Source organism: Halyomorpha halys, unplaced genomic scaffold (genome assembly GCF_000696795.3).
Source record: "Halyomorpha halys isolate HHAL.00 unplaced genomic scaffold, Hhal_1.1 Scaffold257.1, whole genome shotgun sequence".
In the NCBI taxonomy this organism is placed as follows: domain Eukaryota; kingdom Metazoa; phylum Arthropoda; class Insecta; order Hemiptera; family Pentatomidae; genus Halyomorpha; species Halyomorpha halys.
The window spans coordinates 1,827,206-1,847,180 of NW_027104967.1; the positions used below are offsets into that span (position 1 = coordinate 1,827,206).

A 19,975-nucleotide genomic window follows, 5' to 3' on the forward strand; every position below is an offset into this window, starting at 1 on the left:
TTAAATGATAACTGTTTATTAGAAACTGAACAAACTAAAAATGTTGTAGAGTTAACTTATAAATAATAAAACATATGTTCCTATTTAAAATGAACATGAATATTAAGTTTTAATAGTTGAATTGAATTTGCCTTCAGTGTAACTCCAAGTCGTAGTCTTCCCTTGATCCTAAAAAAAAAAAAAGTTACACAACATGGTTTAAGGATAATTAAAATATATTGTTTCCTTTTCTCTTATTATTTTAAACAAAAAGCCCACTTACTTTCAGTTCTATACCAAAATTGAGAAAATCAGCTCTCATGGTGTCACATGCTTTAAGTAAGTATTTTTTTTTCTCCAATAACTCCTAGAACATTTGAAATAACTTTTAGTATTGTGAATGTCAAATTCAGGCTGGTATCATAGGTAGTGCACATTTGCAGCAAAAAGGAAAAGGCTTCGGAGAAAAAAAACCAAAAGGTTCCCATTTACTTTCTCATTATTACTACAACATAGTACTAACAAGTGTGAGAGGCATCACAAGCCATGGGAATTTTCGCATTGATTAGTGGGAGACACAAATAGGTCCATAATTACATTGAGCATTTTTCTTACCTAATGGAGGTACCCGTTCAAAGGTGCTGCATTCTTGATGCAAGGCTGGTAGAAATTTGGCATTCCAAGCAACCGAAATAGCTCCTTGACAGTGGTTGGCTTTGGGTGAGAGATATGAGTCTGGACATGGCTTTCCATTGGCTTGATACCTTCTGCTGATACCTAGTACCCCAGGAATGATTTCATCCTGGCCCCGCAGATACTTTTCAGGACTGATAGTTAAGCCGAATTCATCTAAACGCCACAGAAGTTGGCAGAGATGCTGTTCATGTTCAACTTCAAAACTGAAAAGATTAGGACATCGTCCAGATATATGAAATAGAAGAAAGGAATGAGAAAGAAATCCAGGTGAGAGAATATCCTATTTACTGTGGAGGTTAATGTTAAAGTCGGACAGATTAAGAACACTGTAGCAATCCAGAACTCTTTGAGTATAAATGTAGAGGTGATACCCAAGAACTCTTAGACAGTAGGATGATCCCTCTTTCCATAAGTGTGTGGAACTCATACTCAACCAAATTGAGATGTTCTGCAGATAGTCTGCGAGCCTTTGATACTACCAGAGGTCCTGTAGTTTCAATGTGATGTTTGACAGGAACCATGTACCCCACAAGAAAGACGTAGAGTGAGTAACCTGTAATAATTCTGCCAAAATATGGGCAGATGGCATGTTCCCAAGAACAGCCAAGGTGGGTGGTGCATTGACTTGTAATAGCTGTCCCTTTGAGATCAACCCAGTGGAGTTGTCAATAAATCAACAGCTCTTTAAGTCAACCAGAAGGTTATGATGCGCAAGGAAATACGCTTCGAAGATGGACTTGGGTACATCTGAAATAACAAAAGTCATGGTAAACTTTTTTTGAGATCCTTCTCTCTATAGGTGGCGAGATTCATTTGCAGCATAAAGAGAAGGTATACCTCTACTCTAGGAGGTATCTTGACTTGAGGATGAGGAAGGAAAGACACTGCTGTACTTGTGTCAATTAAAAATGTGGTACCAGAGAACCAAGGTGGCGTTGAAGAGTAATGGCAATGCTGGTTTCTGCCAATATCCAACACAGCATTTAGTTTTCTGAGGGTTTATTGTGGTTTTCCCAACTGGATGGGCGCTTACATTTCCCAGTATACTCTCTGAAATAATTTTAATAGAAGCAGTAAGATCGATTGTGGCTTCTAGAATGCTGGTGTTGACTAATTGAAGACCGATGGCTGAACTTACCTAGCTACGATGAGAAAGGTTGGGCAGATGGAGTAGACACTGAAGGTGGTGTGGAAACATTACTAAGTTCCTCATGTATGCTGTCTGCAATGGAAGTTAACTTATCAAGGGGAGTGGCATCAGTCGCATAAAGATGGATCACTTGGGATTAACATTAAATCTTTTAGATTAATTATTTTTTATAAATATGTTTGTTTGAGAGAGGTTTAGTTTATTATCAATTTACACAATTTTGATCCTTTTTTTTCTCTCAACTTTTATTCTTTAAAATTCTCCGTTTCGGCCCTCAGGCCATTCTCAAGGATACAATTTTTTGAAAGTAGATATAATCTTTTAAAAGTAAACATCCTTTTTAAGGAGAAAAGAATTTTGTCTTATTACTTAGTAACACTGAATGGTACCATTAAAAAAAATAAATTGAAAATAAGTTGATTATGTAAGCAGAAAATATAAAACGCTTTGGAAAACCAGTTCTAATACAAGGTCAAGAAGTCCATAAGAAAAATTCTTCAACCAGTGTAACATAGGATAACAGCTTAAAAATATACAGGAAAAAGAAAAATCAAGAATTATTTTAAATAAATTTTCTATCAGTATCTCACAAAGAGAGACCAAAAACCAGATGGAAACAGATAACCAAATATATCACACAGGTAAAGAAAATTAACTAATAATATTCCAAGACAATAAAAAAATTAACATAAAAAAAAAAACATACAAGCATGAAGAAATTCACCTTTGATTGAAATTTATTAATATCAAGAGCGGCTTCACGAATTTCAGTCCTAAATTTGATTGCAGATGTAATTAAATCTTCAAATCCTTCAGCAGATATGTCTTTCTAGAAAAAAATGTTGCTCATAATAATAATTCTAAATATGCATAAACCATGCTAACTACAAAAGATTCTACTGAGCATAAAATGCTAATAATGTATTTAATGATAAACAAACCTTATCAAGATAATTGTAACCAAGATTTTTTAACGTAGAACTGATGAAATTGAAGATGGCAGCCAGGCAATACAGACTTTTAGCACTAACCTCCTAAAATAAAAAATAAGTTAATATTTGATAAAAGCTACAATGGATTAAGATATGTATATATTATTACCTTATGTAATGCTATGTAATATTACTGATAATTATACCTCATTAGATGATCTGATCATTGAATTAGTGGTAGATATGAGATGAAGTAATTCAGATAATGCTTTATTTGTATCGAAATCATCCCTGAAGCTCTCTATAATATTATGTTCTGTTTCATGAAAAACCTAAACTAGAATAATTATCAATTACTACTAGTTAAAATTAAACAAAAATATTAATATCATTTTAACACAATCACTAGAATCTCTTGTCGGGGCTTCGCTTACTCTCATAAAAAAATAACTTTAAAATTTCGAACTAATAAATATTTTTCTTGATCAATTCCTGATGTTTCAGAAGTATGTTGCATGAGAAAAAATAAATGTATGGTATAATGTATATATAGTTGACCATAAAAATTGATATATAAGAAGATGGTCAGGGTTGCGGTCAAAAGAGAAACAAAAATAGTTTACAACTATTTATTTTCCGATGTTTAACCCCACTTTTCAGGGCTTCATCAGGGCTAAAAAGATACAAAATGATACAATGATAAGAATAAAAATACAAAGATAAGATACAATGATAAGAATAAAAACAAGTAACAATGGCAAGAGTAAAATTTCTTTATAAAAATACGTAAAATATAAAGCTAAAAAAGTACAGGAGATGCACATAAAACAAAAACAATACGGGGAAGGAAAAAAAAAAAAAAAAAATTATAGAGATAAAATAAACGTCATGAGAAAATAATAAAAATAAAAAATAAATACTTGTTCTTTGCTCATTTATTATCATTTTATATCATTATTATTATTTATTATTTTTATTATTCTTTCATGACGTTTATTTTATCTCTATAATTTTTTTTTTTTCCTTCACCGTATTGTTTTTGTTTTATGTGCATTTCATGTACTTTTTTAGCTTTATATTTTAAGTATTTTTATAAAGAAATTTTACTCTTGCCATTGTTACTTGTTTTTATTCTTATCATTGTATCTTATCTTTGTATTTTTATTCTTATCATTGTATCATTTTGTATCTTTTTAGCCCTGATGAAGCCCTGCAAAGTGGGGCGAAACGTCGGGAAATAAACAGTTGTAAACTATTTTTGTTTCTCTTTTGACCACAACCCTGACCATCTTCTTATACATAAATGTATGGTACTTACAAATAAGTTATAGTATACGAGTTTTGTCTCAAATTGGTATCAAAATGGTTTTATTGCTAGGATTTACAGTTTTGTTTTTTCCCCATGCCTCTTAAGCCATTAGATTCTGGGAAATCAATAAAGTTTGGCACTTATTAAAAATTGGCAATTATTAAAAATTATCAACAAATTAACCACTGTCAACAATCTCCTTATTATCACTAATAAAGTTTTTGAATTGAACCTGCCTACACGGGTAAAAGTTAAATTAATTAGTTTTGTGGAGATTAATTTTAGCTGTTGAGAAATGAAGAATATTTTTTACCAAAATTCATTCTTACAAAACTGGTTCCTTGATCTATAGTTGCAACAGTTGATGGATATTATTCTCCACAGTGAAAGGGTTTGCACAATCTCTACAGAAAGATTGAGAAACATTTTTAATGCCCTTCTTAACATTTAAGTATTCATTATGCTATGTCGCAGCTATTTAAGCTGATCTAAGGCTACATGTTATTTATTTATGCATACATTTATATATTTATATTTATATTATTAATCTCTATCTCTGTATTTCTGTTTCTATTATAATCTGTATCTCTTTTTTTCTATATGTAGCTCTCTATAATATTGTGTTCTGTTTCATGAAAAACCTAAATTAGAATAATTACTAATAATAATTAATAAACTAGTAGTTAAAATTAAAACAATTTTCAGTTCCCCAGGAACAGACTTAAGTTCTTAGAAATGTAAGTAATATATTTAATTCAATGACTAGATACCATGGACCCCCTTGCTATAGTGTGCTAGGTGCCATTATATGTAATTGATCATTGGTGTTCTTCTTCAACGGAATCGTGTTTATCAATTTACTATCTATAGTATGGATCAAAAAATATAAGTCATAGGAAGAAGAACTATAAATATACATATAATAAATGTCTTTAAAAAAAATTGTTCATTGTTATAACACTATTTATGTTATTGTTTCTCAAAAAGTATCACTAGTTTTAAGTTGCTCTAAGCCATTTTTCTTCGCTTTCATAATTGGTAGTTTAATTGATACAACTTGCAGCAATCTTATGGGATCACTTAACAAGTTGTGCTCCTCCATACAAGCCAATTAAATCCCACTCAATTGAGGATAGCAGAATTAAACATGAGAAAACAAGTTAAAAATAATATATACTAAATTTCCAGTAAGTTACAAATCCTTCAATTATTTCTTGTTCCATAGAGTAAGTTAACAAAAAATTATATCATCTTATTTTAAGACTTACAAAAAATTGAAACTAGAGTTAGACCTAAGTTATATCTGAATAAGCAGTATAACAGTGTTATATTAGTGAAGTTAAAAGTGGAAGAAAAATTGCAGGACTCGCTTGATAGTTTTAGAACTATAATAATAGTAATAAATAGCATCCTACCACAGTACTTTTAGGCTTTGAGTTAAAAGCCTTAAAGTACTGTGGTAGGATAAAAGCTGCTCTGCTCATAGGGCTGAGAATTCTTGAATGTAGGAATGCTGTTTGTGGATGTCTTGAGCACTTAATGAGAGGAAGGTTTTGAAAGTCTATGCTAAGCAAATTATTGGGTTAGGCTAAATAAATCAAATGGTTAGAATCATGGTGGTGGTTTCAGTACATCTATTTCATTGTTGTTATCTAAGATTTGTAACATTCATTGAAACATTCTTAGGAGACCAATCTAGAACTGGTTCACGAAAAGTTTTAAAAGGAAATGGAACATTATAACCTTACAAACTGTTTGTAAAAGAATGATTATATTAATAATTCTATGATCTTCAGCAAGGATTGAAATAAAAGTATTTTTCATGTAAAACGATGCAATAAAAAATTTACCTTAAAAAGCAGTTGTTCATCAAAGTTAATTTTTTTTTCTCCTCTTAGAATCGATTGTAAACCAATTAGGAATTGTGAAATTTTTCTTTCTATTGAAACAGCTCTTTCAAGTGTTTCTTTTCTTAATTCAACACCTGTAATAAATATGTTCAATATGATAAAAAAGAAAAGTTCATCTCTATTCATTTTAAATTTAAATAAAATCACACCTTCAAAAGGAAATATAATTAACTCGAAATACAGTAATGCTAATAAAACAAAAATGATGACAGATGTTAAGATATCGCTAAAGAAATATGAAGTTAAGACTCGTTTACCTACAACTCAATTTGTTTTTCATGTTTAGCTTAATGCTTTGTATTTTTAGTGTAAATATATCAATTGAAATGGAAAGAACGAAACTACAAAAAACTGGATAATAGTTTATAATGATGATAATTAAAAACCTGTTAATTTGATCTAAGATACTTTTTTTAAATTATACTCATAAACTGAGGAGACTTTCCTTCCTGACTAGGAAATTACATGAAAAAAACTGAAAGCCAGGTAATCATATAAGCAAAGGGTAAACGCATAGTGTCATTGATGAGAATTATTATTTGTCAAAATAATTTTGCAAAACATTGATAAATACACATATGAATAAATCCAATATAAAATAGCACCTTTAATAATAACTATAGTAACAATAAAAATAAATCACAATACATACCATTTCGATATGGAATAAGCAGACAAAATATCCTTAGTACATTTGCTGTATAGCTATTTAAGAACTCACGAATTGAAACAGTATTTTTCAAAGATTTGGACATTTTTTCAGTTCCTTTTGAAAATAAATGACCTAAAAAAAAAAAAAATTAAAGAAAAGAACTTTTATTCTTAAAAGCTATTTGAATATTACTTGCAAAAGAAAAATATTACCTGTGTGGATCCAATAACTAACCCACTTAGAAATTCCAAACCTAGCACAACATTGGGCTTCTTCATTTTCATGGTGAGGAAATTTAAGGTCTATTCCCCCAGAATGTATATCAATAGAGTGACCAAGATATTTGCTGGATATAAAAAAATAAAAATACTTTTTATTGTAACATTAAATTTAGTTCAACTTTAATTTTCAAAAATTAATTTTAATAAAAAGGAAAACCATTAAATTAATTTATCTAAAATATAATATGAAGTTCATGACAGTTAAGTTCTCAAAAAAGGGGGTAAGTGATTCTATAACTTTTGAATATTTAATATTTATTTGAAATTTAATTGAAATAACAAGTCATGCATGCATGTTTATTGGGTATATTGGGTAAATATAAAATTAGACCAAATCAGTTATGGGGGAATAACGGCCCACAAGTTAGGCAACAGCTAGAAGAGGAAGGTATAGAAAAAGGTTAAAATTATTATTAGAACATTAGGAAATAGTGAAGTTCTTAAAATATTAAGGGATTATTGAATATCTTTCTACTGATTAAGGGATGTTAAACATCATCTGCTGAATATTATACTTGGTCGGTTTTTAAATATAATCATGACCAGAAGATTTATTAAATTAATAAATTCAGATATGCATAAATTAATTTAAAACAAGATAGAACTGTAAAACTGAAATAATTCGTTACCATCTAATTACCAAGCAATTGTAGAGCATTCAATATGCCATCCAGGTCTTCCTTTACCCCATGGACTATCCCAAAATGGTTCCCCTGGTTTAGCACTTTTCCATAGGGCAAAATCTTCATTTCTAAGCTTAGCTAGTGGGTTAGATTGTGACTCTTGAGTTTGTGAAAATTTCCCATATCCAGGGTACTTACTTATATTGAAATAGATAGATCCTGGACCAAATCATGACATAATTTTTGATAAACTGTATTAATATTAGAACTGTATAATTATACTAAGATATTTTATGAGATATATTTTTTCTAAACAAGAACATCATGTGGTAACTAGTTTAATTTCATTTTCAATATTAAATGTTAAGGACTCATAATACATTGCTAAAAAAAAAAAAAAGTATATGAAAAGCTAATTCTTAAAGGAAATGAGTAAATCTAATTTGTTTAAATATTTTTCAATTTCATTATAAAATAAAACACCCTCTTCATCATAAAAGAACAAAGACAAATATAAATACAATTCTTTAAAAAAACCTTGAGGAATGAATGAAAATACAAGCATTTGGTAAAATTGTAACTTTTGATATACTGATATCTGACAGAAATGGTATATAATAAATGGTGCATAAAAATTACGATGGTTTATCCTAAGTAGATTAAGGGAAAAGTTGAAAAAATCTAAACAGTCCTTGAAAAAACTTGATTTTTCTCATTTTTAAACAAAATGGTGGCCAATCAGAGATTTCATATGGCAATATCTCAGCCATTTATGAAGAAATATCTTAGCCATTTGGAATCAATATTCCAAAACCTTATTAAAAATAATTTTGAATAGGAAGACCTATTTTGTAGCTTCATTTTTTGTGTTGTTGGCTTTCAGAACCTGATAATTCTTTACTGAATTGGGAATTATGTGTAGCAACAGCTGAAAAAAGTGTTTTTTTTGTTTTTTTATGACTTCTTAAAATCCTTTAATAATCAACCATTGTAATAACCATGAAATAAACCATATTAATAGTCAACTTATATAAAAAATGATAAAACTATTACACAATAATATGCAGTATTTTTCAAATATGATTAGTTGATAATACTACTTATTTTTAAAATGTAAATCAGGATTTATTGATGCAGTAAAAAGGAATGATAACTGCACATTTATCATCTCTTCACTAACAGTTTTAAATACAAAAATATTACATCAAAATAAAACAATTTGGTTGATATTTACCTACCATCAGATGAAGAATAAGCCAAACTAGCATTCATTATACCCTTAATAAAGTCTAGGATCTCAGGAATATTCTCAGTTACTCTAGCAGTAATAGAAGGAGGTAAAATATTTAAATTTTGCATATCTTCAAAAAATTCCTTTTCGTAGTGGCGAGAAACACTTTTGTAAGGCTGTTGTAGTTCATTTGCTTTGGTAATTATTTTATCATCTATATCAGTAATGTTCATTACCATAACAACATTCAATCCAAAATAATTCTCCATAATCCTTCTCATGATATCAAAATGCATGAATGAACTGAAATAACAGTGATAAATAAATGAGTATAAACATTAGTTTTAAAATTAGTGATTTTAAAAACTTCAAGAAAAGAAGGAAAAAGAATAAGAAAATACAATTTTTGTTTAATTCCCAAAAATAAGAAAAATAAAGAGTTATAATAACATAGTAATTAAAAAAAAAATCAATAGAAAAAATAATTACTGTAGTAAGACAATGTTGAAAATGCACAAATTAAAATAGTGCAATGTATACAGTAAATGTTTTGATGAATCTCAATAACTTTTTTTTTTTTGTCTTACAGCAAATTGTCATTTTTGTGTTAGGGAATGTGCTAGGCATCAAATCTTACTGATCTACAACAATTAAGATGAATGGACAGAAAACCCTTCAAATGGTCATGGTAGGAATACTTACGAAGACGAGCATGATTTGCTAAAGTTTTATTTTCACGATGGAAAGCTGATTTGTATCATCTTTTATATACTGATGGTAAATCAAATTAAATGATATTTTTCATTTATACAATATCTGGAGTGAGTGGGTATACCTCCGAGACTTGAACAGTGCTTGCGATTTTGAGAAATGAGACTATTTACTTAGTCTTACTTGAATAGGATCTTAGATCAATAGTGCAACCAACGGCATAAGGGTTTTGCTCCAATTTTAGTGCTACTTCAGTTACAGAGTTTTTAAAGAATGATAATCCATATGAATGATTATATTTTTCCTTTAGGCCAACTATCCTTTCTCGCTTAAAAGGTTTTAATCAATAATTTTTAAGTAGTTATAAAATATAGAATGCGTTATGTCATTCCTAAACCCTTTTACAAACCTGAAGCTGAAACTTTACAAGTCAAGGAAACCAGTTACGCTATAAACCTAAAAAAATCATCTTTTCAGCATCCTTTTGAGTAATGGTATAAACTTATAATTTGAAATTACCATCTTCACAAACGAAAATTTTGTGATGAAGGAGAACATAACACACAAGTAGGAGACAGAAAACACAGAGTCTCCTCCATTGCCTTACCTTATCTCTGTTTCATTTCCTTTTTTTTCATATCATTCTGATGTGCAAGAGAATAAATGAAACTCAAGCTGATTTGAACAATTTTTATTAGAGGCCTATCTATACTGATCAACAAAATTAATACAGATACAACTTATGTTTTGTATACAACATAGTTTCGTTGTAATTCAGAACCTCTTTAAATATATGCTCATCTTTGTTTTTTCTGTGAAGCCTCACTTGTGTTTATAGATAAAAATGGTTGATCTTTCACTCTCTAACCGCAATGAAAATTTGTACAGGCTAGGGAGTAACTAGGATTGCAAATATTTACAATTAGGACTACCATAACTTAGAAAAGTTGAATTCTCAATTGGTAGTTAAATACACTGATTTCTATAAAATATAAAGAAGACCCAAATTGAAGGGAAAGAACAGTTGATGTAAAGAGTCTCAACTTCTTAAGTTATGGGAGTGCTTTTCCCATTTAAGTTAGTTCACCTATATCAAAAAAAATAGTATTAAAAGTTAGTGTTAAAAGTGTTAGTTCCTTTGGGTAATATAATAAAATAATAATAAAACAAGATTATGGCATCTGAAATTACGTTTAGAATGAGTTTTATAATATAGTTTAACTTTGAAAATCATTTATGATCAAAACATAAAATTGCCAACTGCGAAATCAATATTTTAAATTAAAATTAATAAAGTATTAAGGATTTCTATTTAATTTTATCACCCCTTAGTTATATATTTCCTATGCTAGAATAAATTTTTGTTAAAAACTAATGATACTTAGTGTGCCAGCAACAGAAAGTTATCAACGAACATTATTTAAGGCAAGAAAAATAAAAGAATTGGGAACACTTAACTTTAATTTTTGAAAAATTTTATGCCTAATTTTAAAAATCAAAATTTGTCTTTTTCTAAGTGAAACTTCTTTACCGACATTCTGCAACACAAGAAAAAAAAAGTATTGATATATTGATTTCGTGACAAGAGGGATAAAATGGAAGTAATTGGGGGAAGGGGGAGCACTGCTGGTGAATTCTAGCAAGAATATGTTTATATTGTAATAGGAGAGTAGAAGACTACAGTACTCAACAATCCCAATAGTGTCAGTTCGATTAAGTGAGCTACTTTGAGATTCTACTCTCGTTACAATATAAAAATTTTCTTGCTAGAATTGACTTGGGAAATACCTGTTCTATTCTTATTCTTATTCTGGTACCAATCTCTTTGTAGTGAGCTGTAATTCAAAATTGTAACTTGACACTAAATGTGAAAATATAGTGCCAACAATGGAATGATAAGGAGTTTTTAAACACCTGAATTAAAATATATTGAAATCTAAAAGTTGGAGTTGCATATTGTAAGTGAGGGAAATGTTCCTCCAGTTTGTAGTGAGCTATAATTCAGAATTGTAGCTCGATGCTTCACCATGTTAGAGAGGCAAAAAGTAGAAAAACAGCACCAAGATATGTACATACATATGTATTTACGGTAAATACTTAAGGGGTAGCCACTTTTGTTTGTCTAACAATGTTCCTGTCCTACATACTTTCATATTGCTAGAGTAAATTTAGTTAAAATAATTCATATTTTTAAGATAAACAATTCATAGATTTTCTAGAACATAAATAACTTTTAAGAATGATTAACTCAGTAACACAAACAACAACAATTGACGCAGTATTTGCAAAAAAATATTGAAAATATTCAATCAAATGTTTTTTATTTTAGCTATCATAAGCCAATAATATCAACATTTACTAATAATACGAATGATAATGTAAACTATAATTTTTAATAATTATAATTAAATAACAAAATAAAAATGTTTTTGTATTTTTGTAAAATACATGTATATATATATAAAACTACCTATTAAGTTTGAATATATTATTTTGTTTCTAGAAGTTTTACTTCTGTCGGTCAGTCCCAACACTAATTTTCTTTTTTTAATTTAAAAACATTGAAAAATTAGAATTGAGTTCATTGTACTATATCTGTTAACAACATAACTTTTTTATTTAGTTTTATGATTTCATATTGAAAATGGTTTTTAATTCATGATAATAGATCAATGTTCTTAATAGAATACAAAACAATAATACAAATATGAATATAAATAGTTGGACATAAATCTTCATAGATGAAAGGAAAAACATTAAATTACCATGCATGTCCAAGATGAGCTGAATCATAAACTGTTGGTCCACAACAATACCAAAGTACAGTTTTGGGAAGGACCGTACACAGTTCTACTTTTTTCTTTAGACCTGAGTCATAAACAGTTAAACCAGTTTTATAACTCTTCTCAGCAGTAGATGTTGAAAATAAATGTCCACTTGACATGGAATTTGTTGATACATTCAACAAATATCCCTTAAACTTATACTTCAAAAGATCAGAGCATTTAATACTACACGAACTACAGACACTTCTAATAATCATGTTTCAACAGGAAGGTTTTTTAAATAAATTGAATAATGCTAAGTAAACTAACTGAAAACACAAAACCTGAAGAAAAATTCAGCCATTTAATTTGATAATTTACTAAGAATAAACAATTTTGAAAAATAATTATTCTGAGTTGCTATCATTAAACAAAAGTGAATATTCTCTTCTATTAGTCACTTATTCTGCCAACAAGCATTCTTCAAGCATTTAAACTCAAAAAGTGATACTAGTGTTGTGATAAGAAACTTTAAGTTAAAGGCAGTTGTACTGATGGAGGTTTCAAGCTAAAGATTTATAACCTCAAACAGAGCCTTCCTAGAAATTCATGAAGAAAAGAACTTGTGTAAATTGTTCTTAATAGGCTTTAAGGGTTTTTTGTCGTTTCAAAAATCGCTTACTTTATGTAAAACACAATTGTATGGAAAATATTTGAAAAAACACTCTTAAGTAATTCATATATATTTTTTATTTAATATCTTTAGATTAACAGTGATTTATCCAGTATTTATTATTGTTATCTTGAGGAAGAATGGCTAAGTTAGATGCTGAAGGAAATATCTTAGAAGATACTTCACCTTGTGCTGGTGTCAGGGCCGACCTTAAAATTTGTTTACTAGAAAGTGATTGTGTAAAAAAGGTAAATACCATTTAACAGTAATAACTGCTTTTATGGTTTCAAAGCAAGTTAATAGTTGGTCTTTTGTTATTCTAGAATCATCGGACACCAAGGGAATGTTTAAATATAAATGACGGAACAGTACCAACAGAATGTCAAGCATTACGGAACCTATTTTTTGAATGTAAAAGATCCCTAGTAAGTAATACTTAGATTATATTATTTCAATTTCTTGAGACAAGGTAATTATTTATTAAATAAATCAAAACTTGTATCCTTTTTTTGTCTCAACACTTTTTATTTTTCACCAACGTTTCGGCCATTTTAGCCTCAAGGACATCTTAAATTATAATTTCTTCCCCACATTAAATTTAGAGTTACTTTTGCAGGCTACTCTGCCCAGGTCATTCATTAATTATAAGTTAAAAGCCTCTTTTTAAAATTTAAAATCATAAATATTTAATTTTTCTTATATAAGATTATCCACACAAATTCACTACCTTATACACAAACCACAAAAAAAGGTTTTTGTGTATAAGGTAGGTTTAAGTAACAAACCACAACAAAAGGGTTTTGTGTATAAGGTAGGTTTAAGTAACAAACCACAACAAAAGGGTTTTGTGTATAAGGTAGTGAATTTGTGTGGATAATCTTATATAAGAAGAATTAAATATTTATGATTTTATATTAAAAAAAATAGGCTTTTAACTTATAATTGATGAATGACCTGGGCAGAATAGCCTGCAAAAGTAACTCTAAATTTAATGTGAGGAAGAAATTATAATTGAAGATGTCCTTGAGGATGGTTAAAATGGCCGAAACGTTGGACTGGTGAAAAATAAAAAGTGTTGAGACAAAAAAGGATACAAGTTTTGATTTATTTAATAAGTAATACTTAGGTTTATTCTATTATGATAGAGATGTTTGTTGTATTTCAAGATGTTGGGTAACAATTTAGAAAATTAACATATAAATGATTTAGTTGATAAATTTATAGTTTAGTTAAATCAACTTTTGGATCATTCCTCATTATCATTGCACTATTCCATTTAATATAATGTCTAATAAATATAATAACACTACTAAATTTGACTCACATTTGTATTCTATATTATTAGATGTTTTACAATCATCCTCAACTATGAGGATTGAGATACTATATTACAACTTCTCTCTTGGATTCAAAAATTGAACTGTATCTTTACATTTGCATTACACTTACATTACATGGATACATAGGTATCCTCACTAATATTGTTTTTGATAAAGATTTTTGGAATAGTTTACTTTACTTCACTTTTAATAATTCTCCAAACAAGCCTTTGGAATGTTTCGTAAGATGTATAGGTTTTGAATTATTCAAAAAATTAATACACCAAAAACGGGTTTCCATGAAAAAAAAAAGGGCAAAATACTGCCACTCGTCTCTTCTTTTCAACATTTGTGTTATCTTCTTTCAACATTAGCTTTGCCAACTGCTTCTGCTTTTTTATGCTGGATCTGTTTCCATTTTCAGTATGGACTCTTGAATTTCATATGTAACACACAACCTTTCTATTTGTAGTAATCTTTCTACCCCTCCTTTTAATTTTTTAAGATCATTTAGTATCTTAAGCTAGTATTACTGGTATGTGTAATTTCTTTTTTCATCAAACTCCTGACATTTCTTTAATAGCTGACCATAGGTGTGGTTCACTAAACTGCTTGTATTTTAGTTTTTACCACAGTATAGCTGATACAGGTATTACTAACCATTTTATTTAAATGTTTGGAGTAATTTATCTACATAATACTAATTGAACGTTTTTATAAGTGAACCTAAGATTTTAACAAATCTACATTTTGTGCCTAAAAGATTTGATTGGCATTGAATCTGTGATGTGGTATTGAGTTGATTTCTGGTCATGGCCTTAAACTGGCCATTTTGGATGCCAGTACTGTCCTCTTTGATGATCTTATTCACAATTTGCTACTATTCATAGGTATGCTTAAAAAGAAGCTGTATCACAGATAAAAGGGACAAATCATATATATATTTACCTTCTAAGATACCATTATTTTCCCAGATAAAGGATTTCTACTTATGCAATATATCAGGTAGTTTATCTGATGTTTGCTCATGAGCATATAGCATGATCAGGTAATAGTTAGTTACTAAAGTATCATTTAATAAGTGTTGAATTAATATGTACTTATAATCAAGTTGTTACAGGGTGAAATTCTATTTATTTATTAATGATTCATTAATAAATAAACATTGTATCCATGACAAATTTAGTTATAGTTTTATCGAAACTAATTATTGCCCAATTCTGATATGGAGTATTACTATATGATGAGTAATTTTTAAAATTAATTGAAAGGACATTTAATACAGGAAACACAAGAAATGGGATATCAATATAAAAAATATAACACAAAAATAAATAAATAAAAAAAAATATGGTCAAATTTAAAGAAATAATTTTCTCTCTCTTCTTTTTCTTCATTTGAGTTATTTCTCTTTGTTTCAGTTGGATAATCGCCAAAGGTTCAGAGGAAGAAAGGGATATTGAAAATTATATTTTATTCTGTATAGTTATGTTAAATTTTTCTATTATATTATGTTTATAGTCAATGATTAAAATGATATTAAGTATATAATATTTTTTTTAAAAGTCTCTTAGGTTAAAAATATTTACATTCCAAATTTTGTGAATATTTACTTCAAAACCTGTAATATAATTATTATAGAAATTAAAAAAAAAATTGTTATAAACTCAAGTCAAATTTCTAATGAAGTTATGCGGCCATATTTCTTGTGGGCCAACTTAAAACCTTAATTTCTATATTAAACTGGATTTAGTGAATGACACAATTCTTCCTTATTTCAAATACAAATATTTATTTCATATCATCAGCAACAACGTTTCGGGAAATTTCCCCCATCTTCAGATTGCTGATAACAATAACCTATATATAACATATAATTTTCTCCTTTATTGTCAGGAAGGTAATTATTCTCCTAAAATGTATGACTAGTAGCAATAAAATAGTTTTTATTCATTAAATGACATTAATATTAATATATATTAGCAAGAATGACAATAAAGGAGAAAATTATATGTTATATATAGGTTATTGTTATCAGCAACCTGAAGATGGGGGAAATTTCCCGAAACGTTGTTGCTGATGATATGAAATAAATTATTGTATTTTTTGAAGAATTGTGTCATTCACTAAATCCAGTTTAATTCCATAAGACTCTTCCAGTAAAAGATCATTAAGTTTTAATTTCTATATTGGTTAGGGGTGGTTAATAGATAAGGCCTCCTTATCCTAACAAGAACACTCCTAGATTAGTCACCATTTTGATTTGCGAATGGTTTTAATGAAACATTAGTACACATATAGTTGTACATGTACACATAAAGACAAGAAATTCTTGAGTTTTTTTTTTTGTATTATTTTTGTCCTACCCTGACTGTTAAGCAATATGGATGTTTGTTGTCATAGTATATTATGTATACCAGCTTTCTAACCCACTACTACACCACGCTTATATTTTTGTATTATTCAATTGGCCTGTATCCTTTCCTGCTCATTCTTGGTCTAGTGGCCCCCTAGAACAATACCTTGTCTACTCCCCACCAGAATTGGATTGGCTGTACAATTTGCTTTCACCTTATATAAACCCTTTAACATGTGAATAATTTTCTTTGGTTATTAACTGTTAGAATTTCCCCTCCTGCAGAATGTACAATTCTTCTTCCCTAGCAGTTTGACCCTCAATGCCTTAGAGAAGGTAAGGGGATGACAATGTGCTCAGCGGTCCCTAATTTGCCAGAGTGAGACAAAGAGGATTGATATTCTTTCCATGTTCAAGGTGCTTTGCCATGGATAACTGGAAGATCCAGTAATATGGTAGCATCTGTATTGCTTTTTACCATGAACAAACTTTGGGAAAATATTTCCTCATAATCAAAGAGCTCATGGAAAAAAAGAATGAAATTATTGATTCCCAATTTTTTATTTCTTGAAAGAAAAATATATACAGTTGGGATCTGGTGTTTAATGAATGGATGGATGAACGAAGAGTGAGGAGATCAAGGATATAGGTGTTTTTTTAGAAGTGAATCGGTTGGTTGTTAAGGAAGCGTAGGGGATAGTAAGGGAGGAAATGAAGGAGGAGCTTGGAACCAATAAGAATTGCCTATATTTTTTCAGCATTCAAGTTCAAATCATTGTTTAACACTCATGCGTTAATCCTATCAATATCTGCTTGTATCTTTTGGATGGCCTCAAGGATCTTAGAGGGATGGAAGGATAGATAAATTTGAAGATCGTCTGCATACAGGTGGTATTGTGTGTGGTGAATGGAATCAGGAAGATCGTTAATATAAATGGAAAAAGGATTGGTGAAAGTCAGGACCCCTGAGGAGCACCTCATGTCAGAAAAAGGGGAGAGGAAGAAGATTTGTTCGGAATGATGACTGTTTGGGAACTATGGGATAGGAAGGAGAGGAACCACTTCAGGAAACTATTTGACTTGGAAAGGTTTTGAAGTTTATTGAGGTGGATCTTATGGTTAACTGAGTCAAATGCTTTTGAAAAATCAAAAAGAACTCAAATTGATATATGATGATTGTCTACAGCGGATTGGATGTCTTGGGATATTTTCAATAAAGTGGATTATATGGAATGTTGAGAGCAAAAACCAGATTGGAAAGGATTAAGGAGAGTGCTTGAGAAAATTATTAAGTTGGGAGTGAACTAATATTTCTAGTGGCTTGGCCAAATTGGATAAAAAGGATACTGGCTGAAAGTCGGAAGCTGAAGGAGAAGGTACTTTGTTCAATGGTCAGACCAGGACTTTCTTCTAGGCTTTGGGAAAAATGGAATTTTGAAGGGAGAAGTTATAAATGTGCAAAACGGCAGGAAGAATGGTAGGGAGACAAAGTTTGATGAATTTTACAGGAATATGCTCTGGGCCGTAATCATTATTTCTGGATTTGAGGACTGCTGAGGTTAAGTCATCTGGAAAAGCATTTAAGAAATAAAAGTTATTAGGATGAAATAGGATTTCAGGGATGTAAAAAGGTGAAAATTCGCGTAAGGTTGTTGAAGGAAGGGGAGCAGCAAACCAAGAGTTACGCTTGTCCAGAGTGACTGGGTAATATGGACACGATTTGGAGCTTATGACGAATAGGTTCTTAAGGATTTTCCATTTGGATTTAGGATCAGGTGCTTGGAATAGGATGTTGTGAAAGTATTGCTCCTTAGCGCGGCATAAGGATGTTTGGGTAAGCTTTCAGAGGGACTTAAAGTTGGAATAGCGCTCTGAAATTCTGGTGCATCTGATGTGTCATCATTAAATCTCTTATTTCTGAGTTGATCCTGAGAGCCAGAGAGCGTTTAAAGGTACAGGTTTTAAGAGGAGCATGTTAGTTTAGGAATTAAGGGAGATTTGAGGATAGGCTTTTGACCTTATCATCAATGGATAAAAGTGAATAGATAGGTTCTAAGGAGAGGGAAAGTTCATCAAGACCTATCTTGATACCTATTAAGGAATCAAGGTTTCGCCAACTAATTTTCTTTGGTGTAAGCCTGGGAGTGGGAACATTATAAGAAATATTGATGAGTCATTGGAGGAAAGAAAAGACATAGGAATTTGGGAGGAGGACAAAAGGTTCTGCGGAGAATCAATGATAAATATAGAGGAGGGAAAAAGAGCGTGAAGTAAGTTGCACAAAGATGTATTCCAAATGGCGGATGTTCCAAACCATAATTTTTTGCTAATTTTTCATTTAGTGCTCCATATCCTTAAAACTACTTATAACACTATTACACTTAATAGGAAATTATTTAAAGTGGAATAAATTTGCTAAAGTTTGAGCCCTAATATAGCTAAAATTATTCCTGAGATACAATTTTTCATAAAAGCAACATTTTTATCCAAATAATAATAAATCAATATTTTGCGAATTTATTTTGCCAAATATTGAAACTTCTACACCTATGGATATCTGTTATTATTATTATTATATTAGCACTCAAATTGAAGCTTGGTAAGTACTCTGTAATGTAGTTCATAATGTTTATTTTCATAGGAATAGCAGTTTCCTTGATATTTGCAAAAATAAATTCACAAAATGTTGACTTTTTTTTAATTTAAATTTAAATCTCAGGAACAATCAGACATACAGATGTTATATTATAGATACTTTAATTCATACTCAAATTAAAGCTAGTTGAATGCACCATAAACTAGTTTATAATTAATATTTTTTTAGTATCAGTTTTCATATTTGCCAAAATAAAGGCACAAAATATTTATTTTTTATTATTTGGAAAAAATGCTGCATTTTTAAAAAACTCAGAGGGTTCCTATTTTCGTAAATTTTACTCTACTTTAAATAATGCCCTATTATGTTCTTTAGTGTTATAGATAATTTTAAGGGTATGGGGCACCGAATAAAAAATAAGGGAGCATTTTAGATTTTTATTTAATAAAATGGATTTCAGGGTGTATACAATTTAAATATGTAATATTTACTTTTCAAAATACATTTACTGTGACAGGACCATCTGCTGGATCTTCACCGACCTGCTTTTTTTTTTGTGGGAGAGATCCTGATTCTAGACTGGGCTAGGTTACTGAGTCCATTAAGAGGCAGGGTCACCCTATTTCTCAAATATTTCTAATAAGGTGTTAAATTTTCTTCTAATACTTATTCTGAATTTCATGACCACCTCACTCAATCATATTCACACTCCTTTAATAGGATTAGTTGTAGGATGAGCCCGATCAGTCAGGCTTCTCTGAGTTGTTGGCCTTTTATAACACTACCAACAAC

At 29.7% G+C, this 19,975-nt stretch overlaps 2 protein-coding genes across 10 annotated transcripts; one reads left to right on the forward strand and one right to left on the reverse strand.

Annotated features, from left to right (window-relative positions):
* On the reverse strand, positions 1–12,789 carry CysRS-m (cysteine--tRNA ligase-like protein, mitochondrial). 5 transcript variants are annotated; one of them, XR_010843259.1, is made up of 12 exons: positions 12,240–12,789; positions 8,771–9,066; positions 7,550–7,751; positions 6,841–6,974; positions 6,629–6,760; positions 5,917–6,050; positions 2,964–3,089; positions 2,767–2,859; positions 2,550–2,654; positions 1,814–1,954; positions 595–1,725; positions 263–346 (listed from the first exon to the last, which is right to left on the reverse strand). XR_010843259.1 is itself a non-coding variant. In XM_014419977.3 (11 exons), exons 1-11 carry the CDS (start codon positions 12,515–12,517, stop codon positions 103–105), a joined length of 1,650 nt encoding a protein of 549 aa, XP_014275463.1. In that variant the 5' UTR covers positions 12,518–12,785; the 3' UTR covers positions 1–102. The 5 variants fall into 5 exon arrangements, 2 of the variants coding, with proteins under 2 accessions (XP_014275463.1, XP_066902918.1); XM_014419977.3 differs by lacking the exons at positions 595–1,725; positions 1,814–1,954 and adding an exon at positions 1–168 and having other exon boundaries at positions 12,240–12,785; XR_001343105.3 differs by lacking the exon at positions 1,814–1,954 and having other exon boundaries at positions 595–878.
* On the forward strand, positions 179–15,782 carry LOC106680351 (cytochrome c oxidase assembly factor 5). Of its 5 annotated transcripts, XM_014419984.2 has the most exons (6): positions 179–318; positions 5,130–5,253; positions 9,353–9,540; positions 13,052–13,160; positions 13,236–13,337; positions 15,653–15,782. In XM_014419984.2, exons 4-6 carry the CDS (start codon positions 13,053–13,055, stop codon positions 15,692–15,694), a joined length of 252 nt encoding a protein of 83 aa, XP_014275470.1. In that variant the 5' UTR covers positions 179–318; positions 5,130–5,253; positions 9,353–9,540; position 13,052; the 3' UTR covers positions 15,695–15,782. The 5 variants fall into 5 exon arrangements, with proteins under 5 accessions (XP_014275470.1, XP_014275469.1, XP_024220157.1 ...); XM_014419983.2 differs by lacking the exon at positions 9,353–9,540 and having other exon boundaries at positions 13,048–13,160; XM_024364389.2 differs by lacking the exon at positions 9,353–9,540.
* The last annotated feature ends 4,193 nt before the right edge of the window (positions 15,783–19,975 follow it).